Source organism: Cannabis sativa, chromosome 2, assembly GCF_029168945.1.
Source record: "Cannabis sativa cultivar Pink pepper isolate KNU-18-1 chromosome 2, ASM2916894v1, whole genome shotgun sequence".
NCBI lineage: Eukaryota > Viridiplantae > Streptophyta > Magnoliopsida > Rosales > Cannabaceae > Cannabis > Cannabis sativa.
This window is the reverse complement of record NC_083602.1, coordinates 56,076,525-56,098,076: the sequence shown is the minus strand read 5'-3', so window position 1 is coordinate 56,098,076 and position 21,552 is coordinate 56,076,525. Positions and strand designations below refer to the sequence as shown.

The 21,552-nt window shown below is 33.6% G+C and overlaps 2 protein-coding genes across 2 annotated transcripts; one reads left to right on the top strand and one right to left on the bottom strand.

Moving 5' to 3' along the window:
- The first annotated feature begins 10,365 nt into the window (after positions 1-10,365).
- Positions 10,366-12,450, top strand: LOC115719326 (ran-binding protein 1 homolog b). Its single transcript, XM_030648313.2, has 4 exons — positions 10,366-10,723; positions 10,852-11,003; positions 11,124-11,249; positions 11,817-12,450. The coding sequence occupies exons 1-4, from the start codon at positions 10,566-10,568 to the stop codon at positions 12,062-12,064; spliced, it is 684 nt and encodes a 227-aa protein (XP_030504173.1). The 5' UTR covers positions 10,366-10,565; the 3' UTR covers positions 12,065-12,450.
- A 2,312-nt stretch (positions 12,451-14,762) lies between these two features.
- On the bottom strand, positions 14,763-20,206 carry LOC115720419 (uncharacterized). Its single transcript, XM_030649569.2, has 6 exons — positions 18,652-20,206; positions 16,260-16,446; positions 15,765-16,115; positions 15,600-15,675; positions 15,255-15,503; positions 14,763-14,888 (listed from the first exon to the last, which is right to left on the bottom strand). The coding sequence occupies exons 1-6, from the start codon at positions 20,204-20,206 to the stop codon at positions 14,763-14,765; spliced, it is 2,544 nt and encodes an 847-aa protein (XP_030505429.2).
- Positions 20,207-21,552: the final 1,346 nt, after the last annotated feature.

Genomic DNA, 21,552 nt, shown 5'->3' with positions numbered 1-21,552 from the left:
AACTCTTTTCATCAAGCATATAAAATTTGATTTTATCATTGCTCAAATTTATGTTGATGATATAGTTTTCGGTTCTACATCTAACCATGAAGTGCATGTTTTTGTTGATCAAATGAAAAGTGAATTTGAAATGAGCATGGTTGGTGAACTTACTTTCTTTTTGGGCCTTCAAGTGAAACAAATGGAAGGAGGTACATTTGTATCTCAAAGTAAGTATGCTAAGAACTTAGTCAAGAAATTTGGTCTTGAATCGGCTAAGCAGGTAAGTACTCCAATGAGCACCACATTGAAATTGACAAAAGATGAGAATGGAGTAAAGGTAGACACTACACTCTATCGTAGCATGATTGGAAGTCTTTTGTATTTAACTGCTAGTCGTCCTGATATTTGTTACAGTGTGGGAGTTTGTGCTAGATATCAAAGTAATCCTATGGAATCTCATGTATCAGCTGTAAAAAGGATTATTCGATATGTTAATAGCACTCTTGATTATGGAATTTGGTACTCGAAAGATACTAATTCTAATCTTGCTTATTTTAGTGATGCGTATCAAGGTGTAATGCTGATGATCGAAAGAGCACAAGTGGAGGGTGTTTCTTTCTTGGGAATAATCTAGTATCTTGGCATAGCAAGAAACAGAATTCCATCTCCTTGTCCACTGCCGAAGCTGAGTACATAGCTGCTGGCAGTTGTTGTACTCAACTATTGTGGTTGAAACAAATGTTGATCGATTAAGGATTTGAATTGGGTGTTTTGACTATTTTTTGTGATAACACTAGTGCCATAAATATTTCCAAAAATCCTGTTCAACATTCTAGAACAAAGCACATTGACATAAGGCATCACTTTATCAGGGAACTTGTTGAAAATAAATCACTGCAATTAGAATATGTTGATACTGAAAAACAATTAGCTGATATTTTCACAAAGGCCCTAGATGCAAGTCGCTTTGACTCCCTCAGAAAGTCTTTGGGAGTTTGCATTGTTTAAATCTCTCTTGTTCATATTTTTGTACAATATTGTTATGTGATTCTTTTCTAGCTTTTTATCTTCTTTCATTGTATTTTGACAAATCATGTTTATGCTTTTGGATTATAATTAGTTAGGATCTCATTCTTATCATACTTTGTGATGTTGTGTTAAAAGGTTCATGTTACTCTTTGTTTGTGACTAGGATTAAATATTGTACTTATACAGAGTTGAGCAATTTTTGTGTCAGTCTTGTCAGGCCCCTTGCTGGAATAGAGCTACCCAACTGATGTGTGAAAGCCATCTTTTGAGTAAGCTGGAACATTGTAATTAGCAACTATGATGAGGATGCACTACCATAGAAAAGGGCTACCTTCAGTATGGTGTGATAGCATCCAGTTGCGGGATCAAATTGAAAAAAAAGAGGCTAAATTGAAAAATCTTGCCAAGGACAATGATCCTATTCTCACTGCACACACTTATGTCTGACAAGTGTGTTCAAATCTGTAAGTCTCCTCTATTAAATTAATTTGATAATCCTGGTTCTCAACTTTTAGTAATATGAATATCCTTTTCCTCAACATCAATTAAGTGTGATTTGTTCTTGAGATACTAACTAGTTATTTTCCTTAAAAAGCATAACATGTATTTTATTTTGTCAATTTTCAATGATATTAGATTACATTGCTTGTTTAGAATCTCATATATTTATTGTACACATTGTATTTTATTTTCGGTTTCTAAAAATTTAAAAAAAAAAAGGAGGGAGGCGTGTGACTTGCTTCATGGGTTAAGGAAATCTTGTGCTTAAATGGTAAGTATCAACATTCATTCTTCTTTAATTTATTTTGATATTTTTCCAAGTAAAGATTAATCTTTATATGGTAATGTGCTTTTATTCTTGCAAGATTGATTTATTTTTGGAAATATTGTTGGCAATTCTAGTTTCCTTTTATTTTTTTATTTTTTTTTAAAAAAAAAAGAGAAAGGAGTTGAGGAGTGGGCGGTTTCCTTTTGTGTGTTCATGGGCTACCGGTTACCATTTAAATTTTCAAAATTGGTTTCCTTTTCTTGTTTTGCTTTTAAGGTTATATAAACCAATCTTTGTCATTTAACTCACCACCTACCCGAACCCTCTTTCTTGTTTCTTGTGTGTTTCTGTTCATCTCCTTTTTCAGATCCAAAATGGTGAGAACCAAGAATCTAGGGCACTCTAAAAAATTGGAAGAAACCGTTGCAACTCCTTCCAATGCTCCCCCTGCTGCTTCAGTTCATCCTCCTGCTGTTGCAAAGCCTGGAGATTCATCGCTTCCCCAGCGTGAATCTCAAACCGAAAAGCCAAAACGTCCACCCAAGCAAGTTGCTCGCAAATCGGTAAGACCCATTCGCACCTGGACTTCTTCATCTGAATCTTCAAAGGAATCTCCTCCTCCATTGGCAGTTCCACCTCCTGCTGCATCAATGCCTGGCTCCACTCCAACAGGCCCTTCTACTCGAACTCGAGCCCAGCAAGCCTCTGCTGAGAAGGAACTTCGAGCCTCTCAATCTCGTGATAAGACAGTCCTTCCAGCCAAGAAGAAACTCAAGACAAATCCACCCTCGGCCTCATCAAGTTCCAGTTCAGAAGAAGAGGGTGCAATGGAAGTTTCTTCAGACAAATCAGTGTCTCTTCATTCTGAGAAGGACAGTGAGGACACAGAACTCGAGCCAGAGCTCCCTCGATCAAAATCGCTTCGCAAAGAAAGGCCACCGTCGTCGCCAAAGGCAAGCAGCCCATGGAAGATCCTTCTTCTAGTAATGTCCCTTCCTCTCTCTCTGGCTATCCTCGATTTTATTATCGTGACAATGAACGTGACTGGAATTTATATGCAAACCGTAAGTTTGAGAGTGAGAGGAACTATGACTTGCATGCTCATCGTGTTTATGGTATTGTAAAGTTTATCCAATTTCATCAATGAGAAAATACTCTTACTGGTTTCATTGGATACATTGCAAACATTGTTAAGGATTTTTATGCTAATCTCACTGATGATTTCCTTGATGAGAATTCTAGACTTTATCGAAGAGTTTATGTTAGGGGTCATTGGTTCTCTTTTTCTGAGAAGGATATTGCTCAAGCTTTGAATTTGCCCGAGAATGTATCCAATGCAGTGATGTCCATGGATCGTGAGGTGATGCACTCTGAACTCACGGGTGCTCGTTCAGAGTTGAAACAAGGGGAGAGTCTTCGAATCACTCACCTCACTTTTTCTCATGCTTCTCTTATGCGGTTTGCCTTAAGCAATTGGGTTTCAAATTCAAACAAGACCGTAGTATCTCAAGATGTGGCTTCACTCTTATAACACATCACTTCTGGAACTTCCATTGATTTGGCCTCACACATTCTGAACCAGATTGTCTCCTTCCAAAGAGGTAAAAAGCCAACCTTTAAACTTGTGTTTCCAAATCTAATTTATAAGGTTTTATCTTCTCAGAAGAATGTGGCCCAATCACATGAAACACTTGAGCCTCCTATCAGTGGACCTACATTCCAGCCCTCTGAATACTTTGATGGTGTGTTTCAAAAATGACCAAAGGCCGTGCCGCCGTCGCTTCGTCGTCGCAAGTTCAAGTTCTCGCAAAGAAAACTCCTGGAAGTCAAGTCCGAACTTCAGAATGTGCATAATCGTCTTGGAGCAATGGAAGAAGTCCAGCATGAGATTTCCAAGCAACTGTCTTCTTTGATTAAACTCTACCGAGACTAAGTTGTTTCTTCTTTGCTTTTGATTGAACTTTTATCTATTTTTCTTTCTTTGTTTCCTTTGGCACTCCGATAAACAAAAAGGGGGAGAGATATTTATTTTTAATTTGTTTGTTGCCCAACTCTGGACCCTTTTTCCAGGGGGAGTTGTGGTTGGTTAGTACTTGTGAACATATCTTTTAAAGTTAGCATGTTTTTGGTTTCTTTGTGATATTCGATTGTGTTACTCAGGGGGAGTAGTATCTTTTGCTCTTGCTAACTTTGCCTTGCAGGTACTCTATGTTAAAAATTATTTTGTTCATCTAAAGTGCCAAAGGGGGAGATTGTAAAGTCCTTTTTTGACAAGTTAGTTGAAAAAATAATTTTTCCATTTATGGTAAGATTGTTGAGCATTCATATTCGGATTCTTACCTTATAAATTCGGTTTTTAGTTGCTCTTTTCCTTGTTTGGAAAGTTGCACTTTCAGCTGAACTTTCCTTTGTTGAAAACTTCTCAAAAGAGAAGGAATTCTCTTTTGGAAAGTTGTCTTTTTTAGGGAAACTTTGATTATTTCCTTTTCCTTATTAATTTCGATTGTATCTTGATACAATCAGAATATCTAATCTGTTTTTGGCAGGAATCAAGCATTGATAGAGGATCGGACCCGATTTTAGCAAGTTTCCCGTTTCTGGTCAGATCTGCTGCGTCAGCATCCGAATCTGATGGAGCAGATCGTGTTTTCTTAGGAAAGTTTTTGTACAGCTGCTAATTCGAACTTGTGGTTGCCTCTTTGGTTTCTATGTTCTATAAATAGAGCCTAGAGAGCAACCATTCGAATTACCTCTTCCATTATTCATTTTTTGCATTTATCTTTTTAGAGAGAAGAGAGTTTCTTTGTTTTGTGAGAGCCTAGTTGTTCATCTAGGTTCTAGTTGTTCTATTTCTGTTCTTACTCTGTCCTAGAGGTTGTGAAGAACTACTTGACTGAACAAGAGATTGGTCTTCGGGAGAAGACTTGATAAAGCCTTACTTCGGGAGGAAGTAAGCACTCGGTCTTCGGGAGAAGACTTGTTGAAGCCTTACTTCGGGAGGAAGTAAGCACTCACACTTCAAAGACGAAGGGAGTTCGGGCTTGAAGGTGTTTCAAGAAGTCAGATTCATAAAGTGGATTACAAAAGATTGCGGCAATACTTTAGAGGGAGTCTAAACTTGTTTAAGTCAATTGTCTTTGTAATTTTGATACTTTATTAATTGATTTCATTCTCTGGGCGTGGCCCCGTGGACTAGGAGTGTTCGTGAGAACACTGATACCACCTATAAATCTCTTGTGTCAAGTTATTTATTTTTCTGCAAATATTTTATATTCTGCCTGTTCCGTTTTGCTGTAGCAGAATTACTTTCTGCTGCTGCAAACGCTTACAGTTTTTATATTTTCTTATTTACAACTGACATTTGCAAAAACACGGTTTTTCAAGATCTTCAAATAAAGTGCTTAATCTTGGAAGAATCGTAGTACTCTAAAGAAACGACCACACCATTTCTTCAAAAAAGTTCAATTTGAAGTGGAAAGGCTTGAGTAAGAAGTAGAAGCGAGGTGATATGCCAATTTTACAACAAAAAGACTAGAAGAATGACAAGACCATATCAAAGAATCATGATTATTCAAGTCAGGGATAAAAACTTTTAACTGTATCATGATAAAATAAATTAGAGTAATTTATTTAATCCCAGTTCCCCCTTTTATTCAGCCGTGGGAATAGTAGGACTTTCAAAAGCTTTGTAATTTAGGTATATAGCATTGTTATCTTAAAGTTTACACAGCTGACGTGGCCTTTCCATGTGGCATGATCTAACCATCTTTTTGATCTAGTCCGAGCAAAAATATGCCTTGCAGGTCCATACAAGGAGTAACAACCATCTGCAGATGTCACATGAAGCATCTAGTTGGATCATCTACCTTTCGGCCAGAGAAGATGGGGGCAACACCCTACTGGGGTGATTCTACAAGCCAATGTCATAAAGGAGACAAGTGTCGAGAGATCTTATCGAATGACTAACATGCCGATCAGATCTAGTACTACCAGGGATACTGGACAGAGATACATGTTCCTTTATTTCGTCCTCAACAAGCTTTCTCAAATATCTACAACTGAATCCTACAAACTCGGATCCAACAAATCTATCCGAGAATAAAGGAGATTCAACTGATTGTAGCTGGACCTTAAAAAATAGGGATATTTATTATTTATTTACTCATTTTACGGAGCCATATGTAACAAATCTCCCCTATAAATAGTGAAGGCATTCACAAGGGGAAGGGACCAGAAAACCAAGAGATATACTTGTACTCACGCATCTATGATCACTTCACTGAATTATTTCTCTGTAAACATCTTGAGAGTCATAGCTAGAATTCTCTTTGTCATCCTTAGTGATCTACCCGATATTATCCCACTAAAGGACCACTTTCTTGTTATAATTTTGCCACTTTATTTCAACCAGTTATTATTCTTTCAATAATACCATATTTTCCAATTCAATCCTACAAATACCAAAACTATTTATTAAATAATTATAATTAATTATCAAATAAAATTGACATTTATATTATTTATTAATTAGACCATAGAAGGTCTCTTAATTAATAAATCAATCCCAAAATCTATTTTCTTCACAATTAAGCCCTTGCTTAGTGAAAATTCATAAATAAGTCTAATTTTAGAATTATAATTGATTAATTAAAATCAATTAACTGAGTCTGCAAGCAGTCATATCTCAACTAGTGAGGGGACCATGGGCCTATATAACTGAGCTTTTAATAAGTAGATCTAGAATTTACCAAGTAAATTCTCTAACTTATTAATTCCGCCTTACGCCACAATAATTACTGAAATGAGATCTCAATCATTTATCTCTATTCAACTAAGCTCGAAGGAAATCATTGTTTCACTTCTAACTACTTATAGAAACTATAGATTTCATATCTATGATCAGCGCTCCCACTCAATTGAACTACCATGTTCCCAAGATGTAATATCCACCAGAACTATTGGTTAGCTTTCACGAACAACTTGAAGAACATTAAATAATACAACTAAGCTGAATCTAACCATATCAGGATTAAGATCCATAGACCTAAGATCAACCATTGATATTGACTTAGAAAGATATAATGGTAAGTTTATGATATCTTATCCAAGATCAATATCGGTCCCTTCCAATCTATACTCCATACATCCGATACTGGTAAACTTTGTCAATGTCTTGGAAAAGACATAACATTTATCCAAGGTGTAAGTATACCTTATCGCTGATTATCATGTCAGTCTAAATCCAATGAATTGACAAATCATGAGAATTAAACTTTTGAACCTATAAATCATGATTATATTCCACTGTGCTGATGACACTATAATCATGAATAAATATATATATATATTTATATATGTTTTGGAGTTAATAGAATTTATACATTAAATATAATCATGAAACAAATCATGTGAACCATACAACATAAAACGATTTCTAATATTTATTAATTAGTAAATTTGATTATTTTAAAATGGATTTTATTTAGGGCACAAAATCCAACATTTCTAGATAGAGAAACTAGAGAGAGAAGCTCTGACCTTGTTGGTAGTTTTCTGAATGTGAAAAATGAGCTAAGGGAGCTCTCCTTTCATAGGTGAAGGAGGCCCACAAAAATTGGGAAAAAAAAATACAAAATAGATTTTTTTAACCGTAAATGATGATCCAATTGTGAAAATTAGCTTATGATGGTGATAGTCATTTTTTGAAGCCCAGCAGTACCCGCTGCGGGTAACTTAGAGCTTATTTTTGTAACTCTCTTGGGGGTAGAATTTGAGGTTGATAGCTTCAAAATTGTGATTGAAGTGTTATACATGACTTGATAGAGCATTGAATTAGCTTTGAAATGCTAGTTAAATCGCGTCAATCATATGAATATTGTGTGAGTTATGGCTGTTTTACTGTAGATAGTTCATGATCCAGTGCCGATATTGACATCCAGTGCTCAAGTTGACATCCCAACGCCCATGTTGACATATAACGTTAACCTGGATGCTTGGTAAGTGTAAAAACGTCTAAGGAATGTACTTTTAGATGCCTAATTAATATTTTGACATCACTTAGTCTGAATCTGTATTCTGGCAAAGCTGGTCACGAGCACTCAGAGATGTTGTTGTTCTACAAAAATGAGAGACTCAAAACTCTTCATTTTCGAGTGAGTTTCTCATGTTGGAAATGAGAAATGCAAAGTTGTGAATTTGTATTTTTTGACTTCATGGATCTTAGTCATTATGAAAGACTAGATGGACGATCGAAACCTAATCAGAATCAGATAGGCAAAACCCAGCGCACCAGGTCATTTATCAACCTGGGCGCTGAGTACTCATTCCTGAGCTCCCGGGATCTCGTTTTGATACTTCTAAGGTTTTTGAACTTAAGGATGAGGTCTTGTACCCTATTTTTAACCATTCAGGATTCATTGGTCGAATTAGATTTGACATTGAGCAATCGAAAGCAGCGTACCAGGTTGTTTGTCAACTTGGGCGCTAGGCCCAACACTAGGTCAAATTGGGCCCTGGGCCCTATTTCCGAGGGCTCAAGTTTGTGGTTTTCTCCCTGAGTTTGCTTGAATCCTCATTATTTCTGATGACGAAAAAAATGTCTGGAACACCTTTTTGAGAACTTGATTGGAAACAGCCTAGGTTGAATATATGTCAACCTAGGTGCTGAGCACAGTGCCAGGTGTCAACCTGGGTGCTAGGTCCCAGTTATGGCCCTTCAAAAATTCCATTTGGTCCCCAAAAATAGTTGAATCTTAGTCTTTTTTGAAAACAGAGAAGATGCTCAGAAGAGTTCTTAGAAAACATCATTAAAATTGGCCTAGGTTGACAAAATGTCAACATGGGCATTGGGCCTTGTTTCCGGCACCCAGGGAGTGTTGTTTCTTCCCTAAAAGTACATATTTTCCCATTTTTCATGAAGACAAAGAAGATGAAAAAATTGGATCATTGATCTGATACTTGGAAGGTGCGCAGGCACTGGGTGCTCAAAAATGAACTTGCTTGGAATCTAATTTTGATACCTCAAATATGTTTGTGGTATGTCTAGTTGATGTCCCAATGCAAAGTTTGACCCATTTGCACTAAGACGGTCCCGAAAACTGAAATCCTAGTTGGGAATGTCAACTTGGGCGCTGGGTGAAACCCTAGGTGCCCAGGTTTGCTTTCGGGGGACAAGGTCATGTAATTTTAGCTCCCAGATCTTGGATTTGATTGCTCCATGTCTTCATGGTACATAATACTGAAAGATAGTGAGTTGAATTCAAGTTATTGAAGTTTGAACTTTCATCCCAGAGCTTTTGAAGTCAACATGGGCACAGGGCTAGGGTCCCCTCCTAGGTCGACTGCTATGACTCAGGTCTACTCAACTTCGTGACATCATCCTTCTTGCCACATGTCAAACATTGATGTCCACGTTACTAGGAAGTGTTTTTGGGTTAACACATAACATTTTTTAGTTTAATTTTTAACTTTTTTCTTAAAAAAAATAATTTTACATTTTAATTGATTTTTTAATTATTTTTCTTTATTTTTTAAGATACGAGTTTATAAATACAAATAAGCTTGATTTTTTCTTCAAATTTTTTTAATTTGTTTATAATTTTAGTTTGATTTTTTAAGATATGTGTTTATAAATAAAAGAAAGTTTGAAAATATTTTTTAGGAATAATATAGATTTTTAAGTAAACTTAATAGTTTTAATTAATTTAATATTTTTATGAGGCTTTTAATAATTTTTATTAATTTTTTTTTTCAGAATTAATAAAATATTATAATTTTTTTTAATTTTTTTTTTTGTAAAAGAAGGAAAAATTTTGTATTAGTCGAAAGTCATGGGGTAAAAATAGTAATTTTTAACAATCAAAGAAACAGACCCTAACCAAAGGGATATAATTATGTAACTGTTATATTTTAGGAGAGATTTTTAACAAGTTATATATTTTAAGAAATAGTATGAGGTAGTGTCAAAAATTTAAAGGGCAAAAATACTAATTAGTAAGAAGCAAAATATTAAATGAGGGTAAATATTAAATTATAATATTAAATATTTAATATAATATAATATAGGTGATTTTTCATTTTTACACTTTAAAACAATTTTTTTTTTTTTTTGCATTCTTATGGAATTCTACATAGAAATCCCTATTGCAACTAGCGCTGCAACTTAAATTGCAACAAACAATCGTATAGAAACTCCTATTACAACTAGCGCTGCAACCACTGTAGAAACCTACCGTAAATTTTAAAAAAAAAATATAAAAAATAATAAATAAAGGTAATTCCCCTATAATATAATATAATTATTTTAAATTTTATTTTTGACACTATAATATTTGAAAAAAAAAAGTTGCTTAAAATTTAAGCTATTTAAAAATTTAAAAATAATAAAATTTATATTATCATTTTAAAAATAAGTAACGATGAATATAACATGTAAAAATTATAATAAAAAATTGACCATTACACTCTTCATTAATAAAAGTTGGGAATATTTTTAGATTGAAAAAGAAAAAGGGAAATTACAAACTAAAAACAATTGGTATTTCAACTTTCACAAACTACATTGTTAAATAAATTATTATTATTATTATTAGTATTTTTTTAAAAAAGAAAATGATGAAATTCATATAACCCTTGTCCTTGCATTATTTCTCTAACACAAGTCACAGTAAGACTATAAAATCGTTTTATTCTCTTCTCCTGCAATACCACTCCATACACCCAATCCAATCACTCCTTCCCTAACCTTTTTCTTCTTTTCATTTCTCCTTCTCTCCCAAATCCGAAAATGGCCTCCAAGGAGCCCGAACACGAACCAAGAGCCGACGAGGAGGAGACTACCGCCGCCGAGGACGAGGACACCGGTGCTCAGGTTGCTCCGATCGTCAAACTTGAGGAGGTCACCGTCACTACTGGTGAAGAGCACGAGGAGGCCATCCTCGATCTGTATGTTAATCCTTTCACTTTTTCCTTTTTCTTTTTGTGCTTTTTAGGGTTCTTGCGATCTGCAGAATCTAGGGTTTATTTTTTCATTTAGTTAATTGATTATTGTTTTTCAATTTGTGTCGCTTTAGTAAGTCGAAGCTTTACCGATTTGACAAAGATGGAAATCAGTGGAAAGAGCGAGGCGCTGGTACCGTCAAGTTTTTGAAGCACAAGGAGAGTGGCAAGGTTCGTCTTGTTATGAGGCAATCCAAAACCCTCAAGATCTGCGCCAATCATCTTGGTTAGTCACTCTTTTGTCGATTATTGTTATTAATATTGTGTATATCAATATATCATATATATATGCTTGTTTTAGCTAGGGCTTTGAATTTGACTGCGTGTTTTGCGCTATTGCTTGCAGTTTTGCCAACCATGACTGTGACAGAACACGCTGGTAATGACAAATCTTGTGTGTGGCACGCTACGGATTTCGCTGAGGGTGAATTGAAGGACGAGCTTTTTTGCATTAGATTTGCATCAGTTGAAAGTGAGTATATCTGAAAGCTTGTTCTGTATTTGATCTTTACATTGGAATTGTTTTGGATATTATTGAAATTACTTGGATCAGTTTTCTTATCTGAGTGTGAGTGATTTAAATTATGCGAATTATGCATTGCTGCATCGTTTCTTATTATACCAGCTATGTCACTGATTGTTTGCTTGCTTTTTTGGGTCAGTGGTCCTTAATTTTGAATTTAGATGCATTATTTTCCCAATTTACTAAGCATATATCATGTAGGTAGTTAAGAATTTTGTGAACGCTCCTGTCAAGCATTCGTTATCTTATTTATTTCCTGTACGTATGAATATGATTAAGTTTTAAATGCTTAAGTGGGTGTGTTCACTTGTAATCATAAAAAGGTGGTTTGGATTCACAACCCTCCAATTGTGTAGGGTTTGAAACTTATCTAAGGCTACAATTACTCATTCACATTATACTTGTGGTTCTTGGTGATCTGTTAGTTCATTTTATATCAGGGTGTCGCATTTTGTATTTGGTAACTCAATTATTGTAGGTTATTAATGGTTGGTTATTGCTTGGCTTTTGTATTAGATTGCAAACTCTTCATGGAGACTTTCCAAGAAGTTGCTGAGTCGCAACAGCAGAAGGAAGACAATGAAGATGCATCTGCAGCTGCTGGGCTTCTTGAGAAGCTGAGCGTTGAAGAAAAAAAGACTGAGGAGAAAACTGAGGAAAAGGAAGAAAAAAAGACTGAGGAAAAGGAAGAAAAAAAGACGGAGGAAAAAGCTGAGGAAAAGGAAGAAGAGTCGGAGAAGAAGGAGCCTGCTTCCTCTACTTAAGAATAATTCTTGGTACTATACATTTGGATTAAGAGAGTAGTCGAATGCCTTCTTTTCCACCCGTGCTAGGGGTATTTGTTCTGGTATTGGGTCAGTGGATTGTGGTTTATGGGCTGAAATGCCGTTGGTCAATGCGTCCTTATTCACTTGGTAGTTCTATCAAGATTGGGTCGAACTTTTTGGGTCATGTTTGCAGGTTGAAGATTGTTTTCTTTTTCTTTTTCCAGTTTGGGTGTTATAAGAGTTTTTAAGTAGGATTTACGTTATTGTTATAATAGTCGAGAGTTAAGTTGCAGGTATTTAAAGCATTACTGCGAGAATTACTTGTTATTTTAGACGAGTTTCTTTTGCGATATAATTTCTTTATTTGTTCAGGGGTCTCAAAACTCTGTTTTCAGCATTACAATTTGTTGAATATTGATATCTTTTTCGTTCTTTTTTATGTTGGTAAGAAAGAAAAAAAATTCTCCAATGGTTTTATTATTGTGAAGAGGTCCACTCCATGGATTGTATCATAAAGAATGATGGCTCATTTCCCCAACTATTCTTCTTTTCTGGGATAAATCCGTAATTAAATTAATTAATAACAACCTCAGATAAGTCATTTATGTACATTAATTAACAAGAAAGTCAATAGTGTTTCTTCATGTGAGTAGAAGCAGTGGAGTATTAATAAGTTTGTAGTTGGTGTATTTATGAAAACATACTGTTGTCTGCCCGCTTTTGGTGTGTGCCTGTTTGGTCGTGAATGAAATCTTAAAGAGTAAAAGATCTCGTGTATTGCAAACCAATGAGAAGCATAATCAAGTTCATGGAACGTTTAGATGAGTGAATCAATCATGGTGGCTTTATAATAATGGCAACGGTTTCACGCCACAGCCCCTACTCAAGATTCATTTTTCTTGCTTCAAAAAAACAAAAAAATGATTCAACCTTCTAGTGAATACGGAATGTTATTTCTTTGACAACAAAGCCAGATTGAGGCTATTAGGCTTTCCACACCAGAAATTGCTCCACCACTATTAGCCAAGCTTCCTTTGTCTAGCATTCTTGTCATCTGTCTATAATTTTACATCGTTTTCATCATGTGAATCAATCAAAGTATCGTACAAATTGGTTCTCATCATCCTATCCTACACTCATAAATTAAAGATTGTCCACGAACCCACCCACCTATACCGTTTGTTTCTTCTCAACTAAGCAACATAACGAAGCTTGTTGTTTATCCCTTTCTCAACCTAGTATAGAAATAAGGCATAAAAAAGTTGGTTTAAGAATCCATATTCCATAGTTTCCAAAAAAAAAAAAAATAGGAAAGTTTACGCTACACTTTTTTTTTAGAGAAAACCCGTTTATAGATAAAACAAATTAGACCTTACGATCGTTACAAATAATGTTCGTTGGGATGATTGACGGGTCAACCATGCCAATAACATTGTTGGCGTAAGCCTACTTAGCCACATTATGGACTGCAAAGTTACGAAATCTGGAAATAAATGAAAAATTATAACTCAAAAATAAACTAAAGAGTTTATTACATTGGTGAACATAATTAATAATACCCCAACTGGAACATGTCCCATTCAACACCTTAATAACTACCTTCGAGTCACAAACATTTATAATTTATTATCTATCCAATTATTCTCATATTTACTAAATAAAAAAAAGTGTAAACTTCCTATTTTATTAAGGAAAAAAAACAGGAAAATACAAAAAAGGAAAAAAAATTACAAAAGTACTATGGGCCGGCCCATTAAACATTTATACAGCCCAGAACCAAATAATTACAAAAATACCACATGGTCTAAACCTTAAGCCGAACAGAATGAACGAAGAAGATGAACATACCTCCATCATTCAAATCAGCAACCCAACCAGAATAAAACCAAAACGAGGGTAATGCAACCATCAATTTCAGCAAAAATTTATTGAAAAAGAAGAACTGCAATGATCTAAACAGAAAATTATGAAAAAGAAACCAGAAAAACTGGAAAAAAACTGAAATTAAACATTTGATTTCGGTTTTAATCGTTCAAAATAACTCCCTCTAAAATCGAAAACCCAGATTCATGCAATGTAGATCTGTATCAAACAGATCTGGAGCTCCACGAATCCAAAACAAAGTATGATATGAATTTTTTTAAAAAAATTGAAGAATTAAATTATTAGTTAGTTGTTTGATTATTTATGAATAAAATTTATTATGTCCATCAATTGATTACCTTCATTCTCTGCACAACTTGTTCCTTAAAATGTTGAGGTACATCACTAAAATCTAAGTAGTTCCCCGACAATAATGTGCTCACTTCGACACCCAACTGTCAGATTAAAACTTGGTTCTCCAAGTCAACAACCTTTCCCGTTGCAGGATCAAGCGTAAGCGGCAATGGCCCTTGATTTGCCCGCTGCGAGTCTCTAATGGTATATTACTAGCAACACCATGACCTTTTCTTTGGGCGGTGGTTCTGCATCGCAAGTTGAGGGTACCCTACTAGGATCTGGTGGATCGAAACTATCACCATCTCCCCCTTGAGAAGAAGCTATATCGGCTGACATTATGACTCTTTAAAAGAAAAGTTATATGACTACATTACTATGAATGTAAATCAAAAAATATTTATAGTTTGAATTACAATTAACATCATCAAATTCATCACTTATAATATTATTACAAAAAATTAAAAACATAAGTAAACTAATAGTCACTATCACACTCACTATTTTCAGAAACAATATCGTCTTCACATTGATCAATTAGCAACTCATCACCTTCATCAACTATTACATCATCAACGTCACCATCTACAATATTTTCACCAGCCTGATTAATATTCAAATTTTGTGTAGTATCAATTATTGTCGCCACTTCAGAAGGTTGCAAAATTAACTCTCCTAGATCCACAGTCAACCGAAAATTTGAGGAGCTTAAATTACGTACAACATCTTCATTATCTTCATCCTCCTCAATGTCCCAAATTTGTCGATGGTTTACATTCTCGACTATTTTTCAATGTCTACCTCTAAGCAAATCATCGAGGTAAAATACTTGCTTAGCTTGGGTAGCAAGTATAAATGGGTCATCTTTGTACCATTCACCACTAACATTGATACTAATGATATTATTCTCAATGATTGTTTTCTTCCTCCGTGGATTTGTATTGAACCATTTACACTAAAATAATGTCACTGAATACACATCACAAAAAGTTAACATCATCACATCTTCCAGCGTCCCATAATAATCAAATCCTTCTGTTCCCGCCACAGAGACACTGCTATTTTGCGTAGTACGCTTCTTATCACGTTCAGTTACCATGTAACGAACACCGTTCACTACAATCCCTTCATAATATGTTACTAAGTGATCTGACCCACATGCTAAAGCTAGCAACTCTTCACCATTCTCCAATGATCCAAGCTTGTGTAAATCATATATCTAAATGAACAAAATTATCTTAGAATGACTCATAATTAATCATGATAATTTTCAAAGCTGAATTGAGAGTCTCATATCACTTTCTTATGAAACCACCGCTGGAAATTTTTTTTTGTGTAAGATGTTATGATCTCCATTTGGGTATTGAAGTTTGATCTCTTCTAAGTGTTCACTGTAAGTCATATAACATCACTATGTTAAATGTTATACAAGACTATTTAGAATAAGACCAAATATTGATTAATAAAGGAAAAAACTTACTCTAAATATGGTCTGATTTCAGGTGAATTGTCAAAGATGAACCACTCAGCCTTTTCACGAGTTTTTCTGTCCAGAGGCATGATATTTGCTTTTGTTAGGGGACGACATTGTGATTGGAAGACAGTACAAATTTTAGGAATCACATCATCTTCATTGCGATCAAGTCGGTTAAATTTGGTTTCTACCCCCTTAAAATACATAGAACAAAACGTCAATGCCTCATCTGCAACATAGCTTTCAGCTATTGACCCTTCAGGACGAGCTTTATTTCCAACATAGTTCTTCAATTTTTTCATGTACCTCTCGAAAGGGTACATCCATCTCATAAATACAGGTCCACCCAAATTGCTTCTTCAGGCAAATGTAAGACCAAATGAATCATGAAATCAAAAAAAAGCTGGATGAAAAATTAATTCCAACTTACACAATATCAAAACAACGTCTTTTTGTGCTTCCTCCATATCTTTAATGTTTATAGTTCTTGAACATACTTGCCTAAAAAAGTTACATAATTCAGCAATAGTTGTCGATATATCTTTCGGGAGAAACTTGCGGACACCAACTGCCAATAATCTTTGTATAATTACATGACAATCGTGAGACTTCAATCCAAGAATATTTGATAAATCATTGTTCACTTTCTTCTTCAAATTTGAGCAAAATCCATCGGAAAACTTCACGTCTTTGATAAATTGACAAAATTTCAATTTTTCATCAACTTTGAGAACGTAAGGGGCGTGTGGCTTCATCAACTTACCATTGTTATCTTCATAAATCCACATCTATGCCCTTATTCCTAATTTCTTCAAATCATGCTTCGCATTAGTTGTGTCCTTTGATTTATCGTTGTCTAAGATTGTGCCCAACAGACTGTCACACACATTCTTCTCAACATGCATCACATCAATATTGTGTTTCAAATTGTTTGTACACCAATAATCTATTGGAAATTATTTTACCAGGATCTAGATTTACTAACAAGTATGTTGGATTAACAACCTAATATGAATTCTAAAACAATGAAAATAAACACATATAAAGTTAGAAAACCTTACAGTGGGTGCAGCGGAATAATATGACTCCTTCCGTTCAGATCTCTAGCCCTTGATTCCTTTCTGTAGCAGAGCATCACCAAGATCTGAACCTGGATCTTCTTTTCTCCTTCTTTGATGCAGAAATTCCATAGTCTTCCATACTATGATTGAGATACCACTTGATGTGTGTGGGCACTACTCATCTCACAAGGATTTCGAAATTTCTCTCTTTTTCTCTCTTGAATTTCGTGGCTTTTCATACATATGATATACAAGAGAAGAGAACAAGGGCTGCTATATATAGGGAGAAGGGAGAGCACAACTTTCCAAATAAACAGTTTCCTTAATTACTGTGTAATCAATCAACTGCCTTATTTAGTGTGATCCACCACTTTCCTATTTTTGCTAGGCTTTGATTAGTAATTACATAGCAATTAAAAAAATAAAAATAATAATTGGGAAACACAAAGGGAGTGCTCGGCCATAGAGGGAATATGGGCCTCACTTGGATTTTGCAGTTTCCTCAATTTTATTTCAATTTCTCCAAAAATGCCATTTTTCCAATTCTAATCATTTAAATGCCAAAACTAATTATTTAATAACTAAAATAGATTATTAAATAATATTGTCATTTAAAATAATTATTAATTAGACATACAAAGTCTCTTAATTAATAATTAAACCTAGAAACTCTTTTATTTACGATTTCATCCTTAAACTGTGAGAATTCATAAAGTAGACATAGTCTAACTTTTAGAATTATAATTGATTAATTAAAATCAATTAACTGAGTCTTACAAGCAGTATGGCCTCAACTAGTATGGGGACCATGGGTCTATATAACCGAGCTTCCAATAAGTCGAACCGAATTTACCAAGTAAATTCCCTAACTTATTAATTCCTCATGGAATCCACACTTAGAACTTGGAATTGCACTCTCAGTCATATAGAAACGCTCTATATGTTCCACGATATAGACACGTCATTAGTTATCCATTGTTATAACCCTAATGTGATCAATGATCCTCTATATAGATGATTTACACTGTAAAGGGATTAAATTACCGTAACACCCTACAATGTATTTTATCCTTAAAACACTTAACCCTGTATAAATGATATTTCACCTAAGTGAAATGAGATCTCCACCATTTATCTTCGTTTGGTTAAGCTCGAAGGAAATCATCCTTTACTTCTATTTGCCAAATAGAAGCTATAGATTCCATATTTATGTTAGCGCTCCCACTCAATTGCATTACCGTGTTCCCAAAATGTACGTATCACCCTGATACAAAACTAGGCTTAACTAACAAATCAAAGAACACGAATAACACTCTTGAGATTGAACCTAACCATATCAGGATTTCGATCATGTGATCTAGGATCAACTTAGTGATATTGAATTGAATAGATATTTACGATAAATTTTAATATATCTAATCAAAGTTCAATATCGGTCCCTTCCGATGTATACTCCATACATCCGATACTGGTAAACTTTGCCAATGTCCTGGAAAGGACATAACACTTTTCCAAGGTGTAAGAATACCTATCGCTGATTATACCATGTCAGTCTAAATCCAGTGTTCTGACAAATTAGGGAATCAACTTTTGAACATATAATAAAGATTATATTCCACTGTGCTGACAACACTATAATCTTTAACCAACTCATATGTTCTGGACTTAAAAAGAATTCATACATTATATACACATATAATCATGAAATAAATCATGTGAACCATGCAACATAAAATGTTATTTCTGATCTTTATTAATAAGTAAATCTGATTATATGAAATGAGTTTTATTTAGGGCATAAAACCAAACATAATCAACCTCATAGAAGATACTTTTTTTCCTCCAATTTTGATCTTCTGCAACCTGTCTGCGTTTTACACCACCAAATTGGTCATGTTTTCCAGGAACTTGTGGCACAAGTTTGTTTACTTGTTCGAGAATTTTCTCACAAGTAAAACGTCTCGGTGGATGTCTTCTTTCAATTTCTCCATCAAAGTTGGTGTCCCTTCTAAATCGATGGTTACTGGGCAAGAATCTTCTATGTCCTACATATGATGTCTTACCAATCACTCGTATCGAAGAAGTGTCTTCGTTGCATGTTGGACAAGCTTTGTATCCTTGACCACTCCATCCAGACAAACTACTTCGAGTAGGAAAATCATTAATAGTCCATAAAAGGGTTGCACGCAACTTGAACATAGTGTTTGTCCTACAATCTCTCGTATCAACTCCATCAACCCACAACTCTTTCAGCTCATCTACCAATGGTCTTAGAAATACATCCATGTCTTTACCTGGTGATTTTGGTCCAGGAATTAGTAGGGCCAACATGAAATTATTGTCTTTCATGCACATCCAAGGTGGAAGATTATAGTTTGCTAACACGACATGCCACATATTGTATGCTAGGCTCATGTTGCTAAATAGATTAAAGCCATCAGCAGCTAAACCTAAGCGAACATTTTTAGGTTCACTGGCAAAATTAGGATGTTTAGCATCAATGTCCTTCCAAGCTATCCCATCAACCGGGTGACGCATCACTCGTTCATCCTTTGATTTTCCAGTATGATGCCATGCCATGTGTTTTGTTGTATGTCTTGAACCATATAATCTTTTCAATCGAGGTGTCAACGAAAAATAGTGCAACACCTTACGAGGCACCCTTTTTCCATTAGCTTTTGTTGAAGTGATCCTTCGACTAGTTCCACAAATTGGACAAGCATCTTTAGTGGCATGCTCTTTATAAAACAAGCAACAATCATGCTCACACACATGAATTGACTCATAGTCTAACCCTAATTTTTTTAGTCTCTTTTTAGCCTCGTAGTACGTCGATGGAATTTTATTTCCTTTCGGAAAAGCAAGATTCAACATTTTCAATAATTCATCAAATACGCCGATAGGAATTTTTCCACGAACTTTCAAATGCAATAACTTTGCTAGAAAGTTAAGTGAAGAAATCCAATGGCATCCAAAATACAATTCAGCTTCAATCTCTTCAAATAACTCGTCGTAATATTGAAAAGAGTCAGAGTTGTTTTGAACATCTTCAGTTGTTGGTCGAATGAAATCTTCAACAATGGGAATCATCTCGTCATCTTCTTCATCTAAGATTGGGTCAACAACTTCCGTTCGTGCAACAACTTCTGTCTCTGACTCCCCGTGGTAAATCCACTTTCGATAACCATTATTAAAACCCCAATCAAATATATGCGCTTCCACAATGTGCAAAGGCTCAAATTGAGTATTTAAGCATCTAACACAAGGACATCTAATTTTTCCATCAAAATTTTTATAATCTGAAGCTATCGCCAAAAAGGCTTGTAGACACTCCCAATATTCTTTACCACGTTTTCTCCAAGAAGTCCAAGACTTATCAATCGTCATCTAAAAGAGTTTTAAAATTTTATGAGTTTTAGCAACGTGAATAAACTAATTAAAATCTTATGCTATTTTATGAAATTTTATTTATAAATTACATTAATAATTTATTTTTAAGTTATGAAAATTTTATCACTTTAGAAAATTGCAAAAAAAGTGTAGACCAACTTTGTTTAAAATTTTATTTAGTTTTAGACGTTATTTGCATGTAAACTTGTGTTAATTATATTTTAAAAATATTATGAAATAATTAAAATCTTAAACTATTTTATGAAATAATTTATTTTAATAATTAATTATACACATAAATAATTTATTTTTTAATAAACATAAATATATTTACAAAAATAATTTAATTAACGTATTATTTTAAAAATTCAAAAATATAATTAATTTAATATAAATAATTAAATATAAGTTTGTTCATTTAAAAAAAGTTTCTTAATTTTTTTTTTCTTTAATCAAAATTTTTAAAAAAAACTTTCTCATATTTATTAATTAATTAATAATTATTTATATAAATTATATTAATTTATAATTTACATAAATTTTTTAATAAAAATTTACTTTATTTATAATTAATTAAATATCATGAAAAAAATTACAAAATAACAAAAAATTATTAAAATATTTAAATACAAATTTTTTTTATTTTCAAACACAATTGTTTAAATAATTATACTAATTTTATAATTATATAAATTTATTAAAATTTGGTACTTATTATTTAAGAATAATCACACTAAATATATAATTTTAATTTTTTTTATTTATAATTAAAATTTTTAAACTAAACTTTTTAATTTTTTATTTGCTAAAATTTTACTAATTACAAAACTAAAATTATTATAATCACATACAATCATAACTAAAACAATATAACATTACTTTAAATAACTAAAATAAAAATACACTAACAATATTAATCTCAAATAATAATCCAACACTTAAAAAATATTTAACAACACTAATTATATATATTATATATAAATATACATATATACAAATATATATATTACTAGCAAAAACTACGTGCGAGGCACGTGTACTAAATTTTATGCTAGTTTTTTTCTATGTTATTTGAAAGTAATACAATAAAAAATTAAAGAAAAAACATTATTAGTTATTAGGTGAGATTATTTGAATAAAGAACAATAAATAATCACGTAAAAATTAAAAATAATTATTTGAATAAAGAATTCAATATACACATTTATATATATGAATCTCATTAATCAAAAAGAATTATTAAATATATGAACAATAATTTGTCACGCTATATGTTTCCCAATAAAGAAATCCACCTCCTCATAGTCAAAAATAAGCAATACATGTAATACAGATCTTTGTAA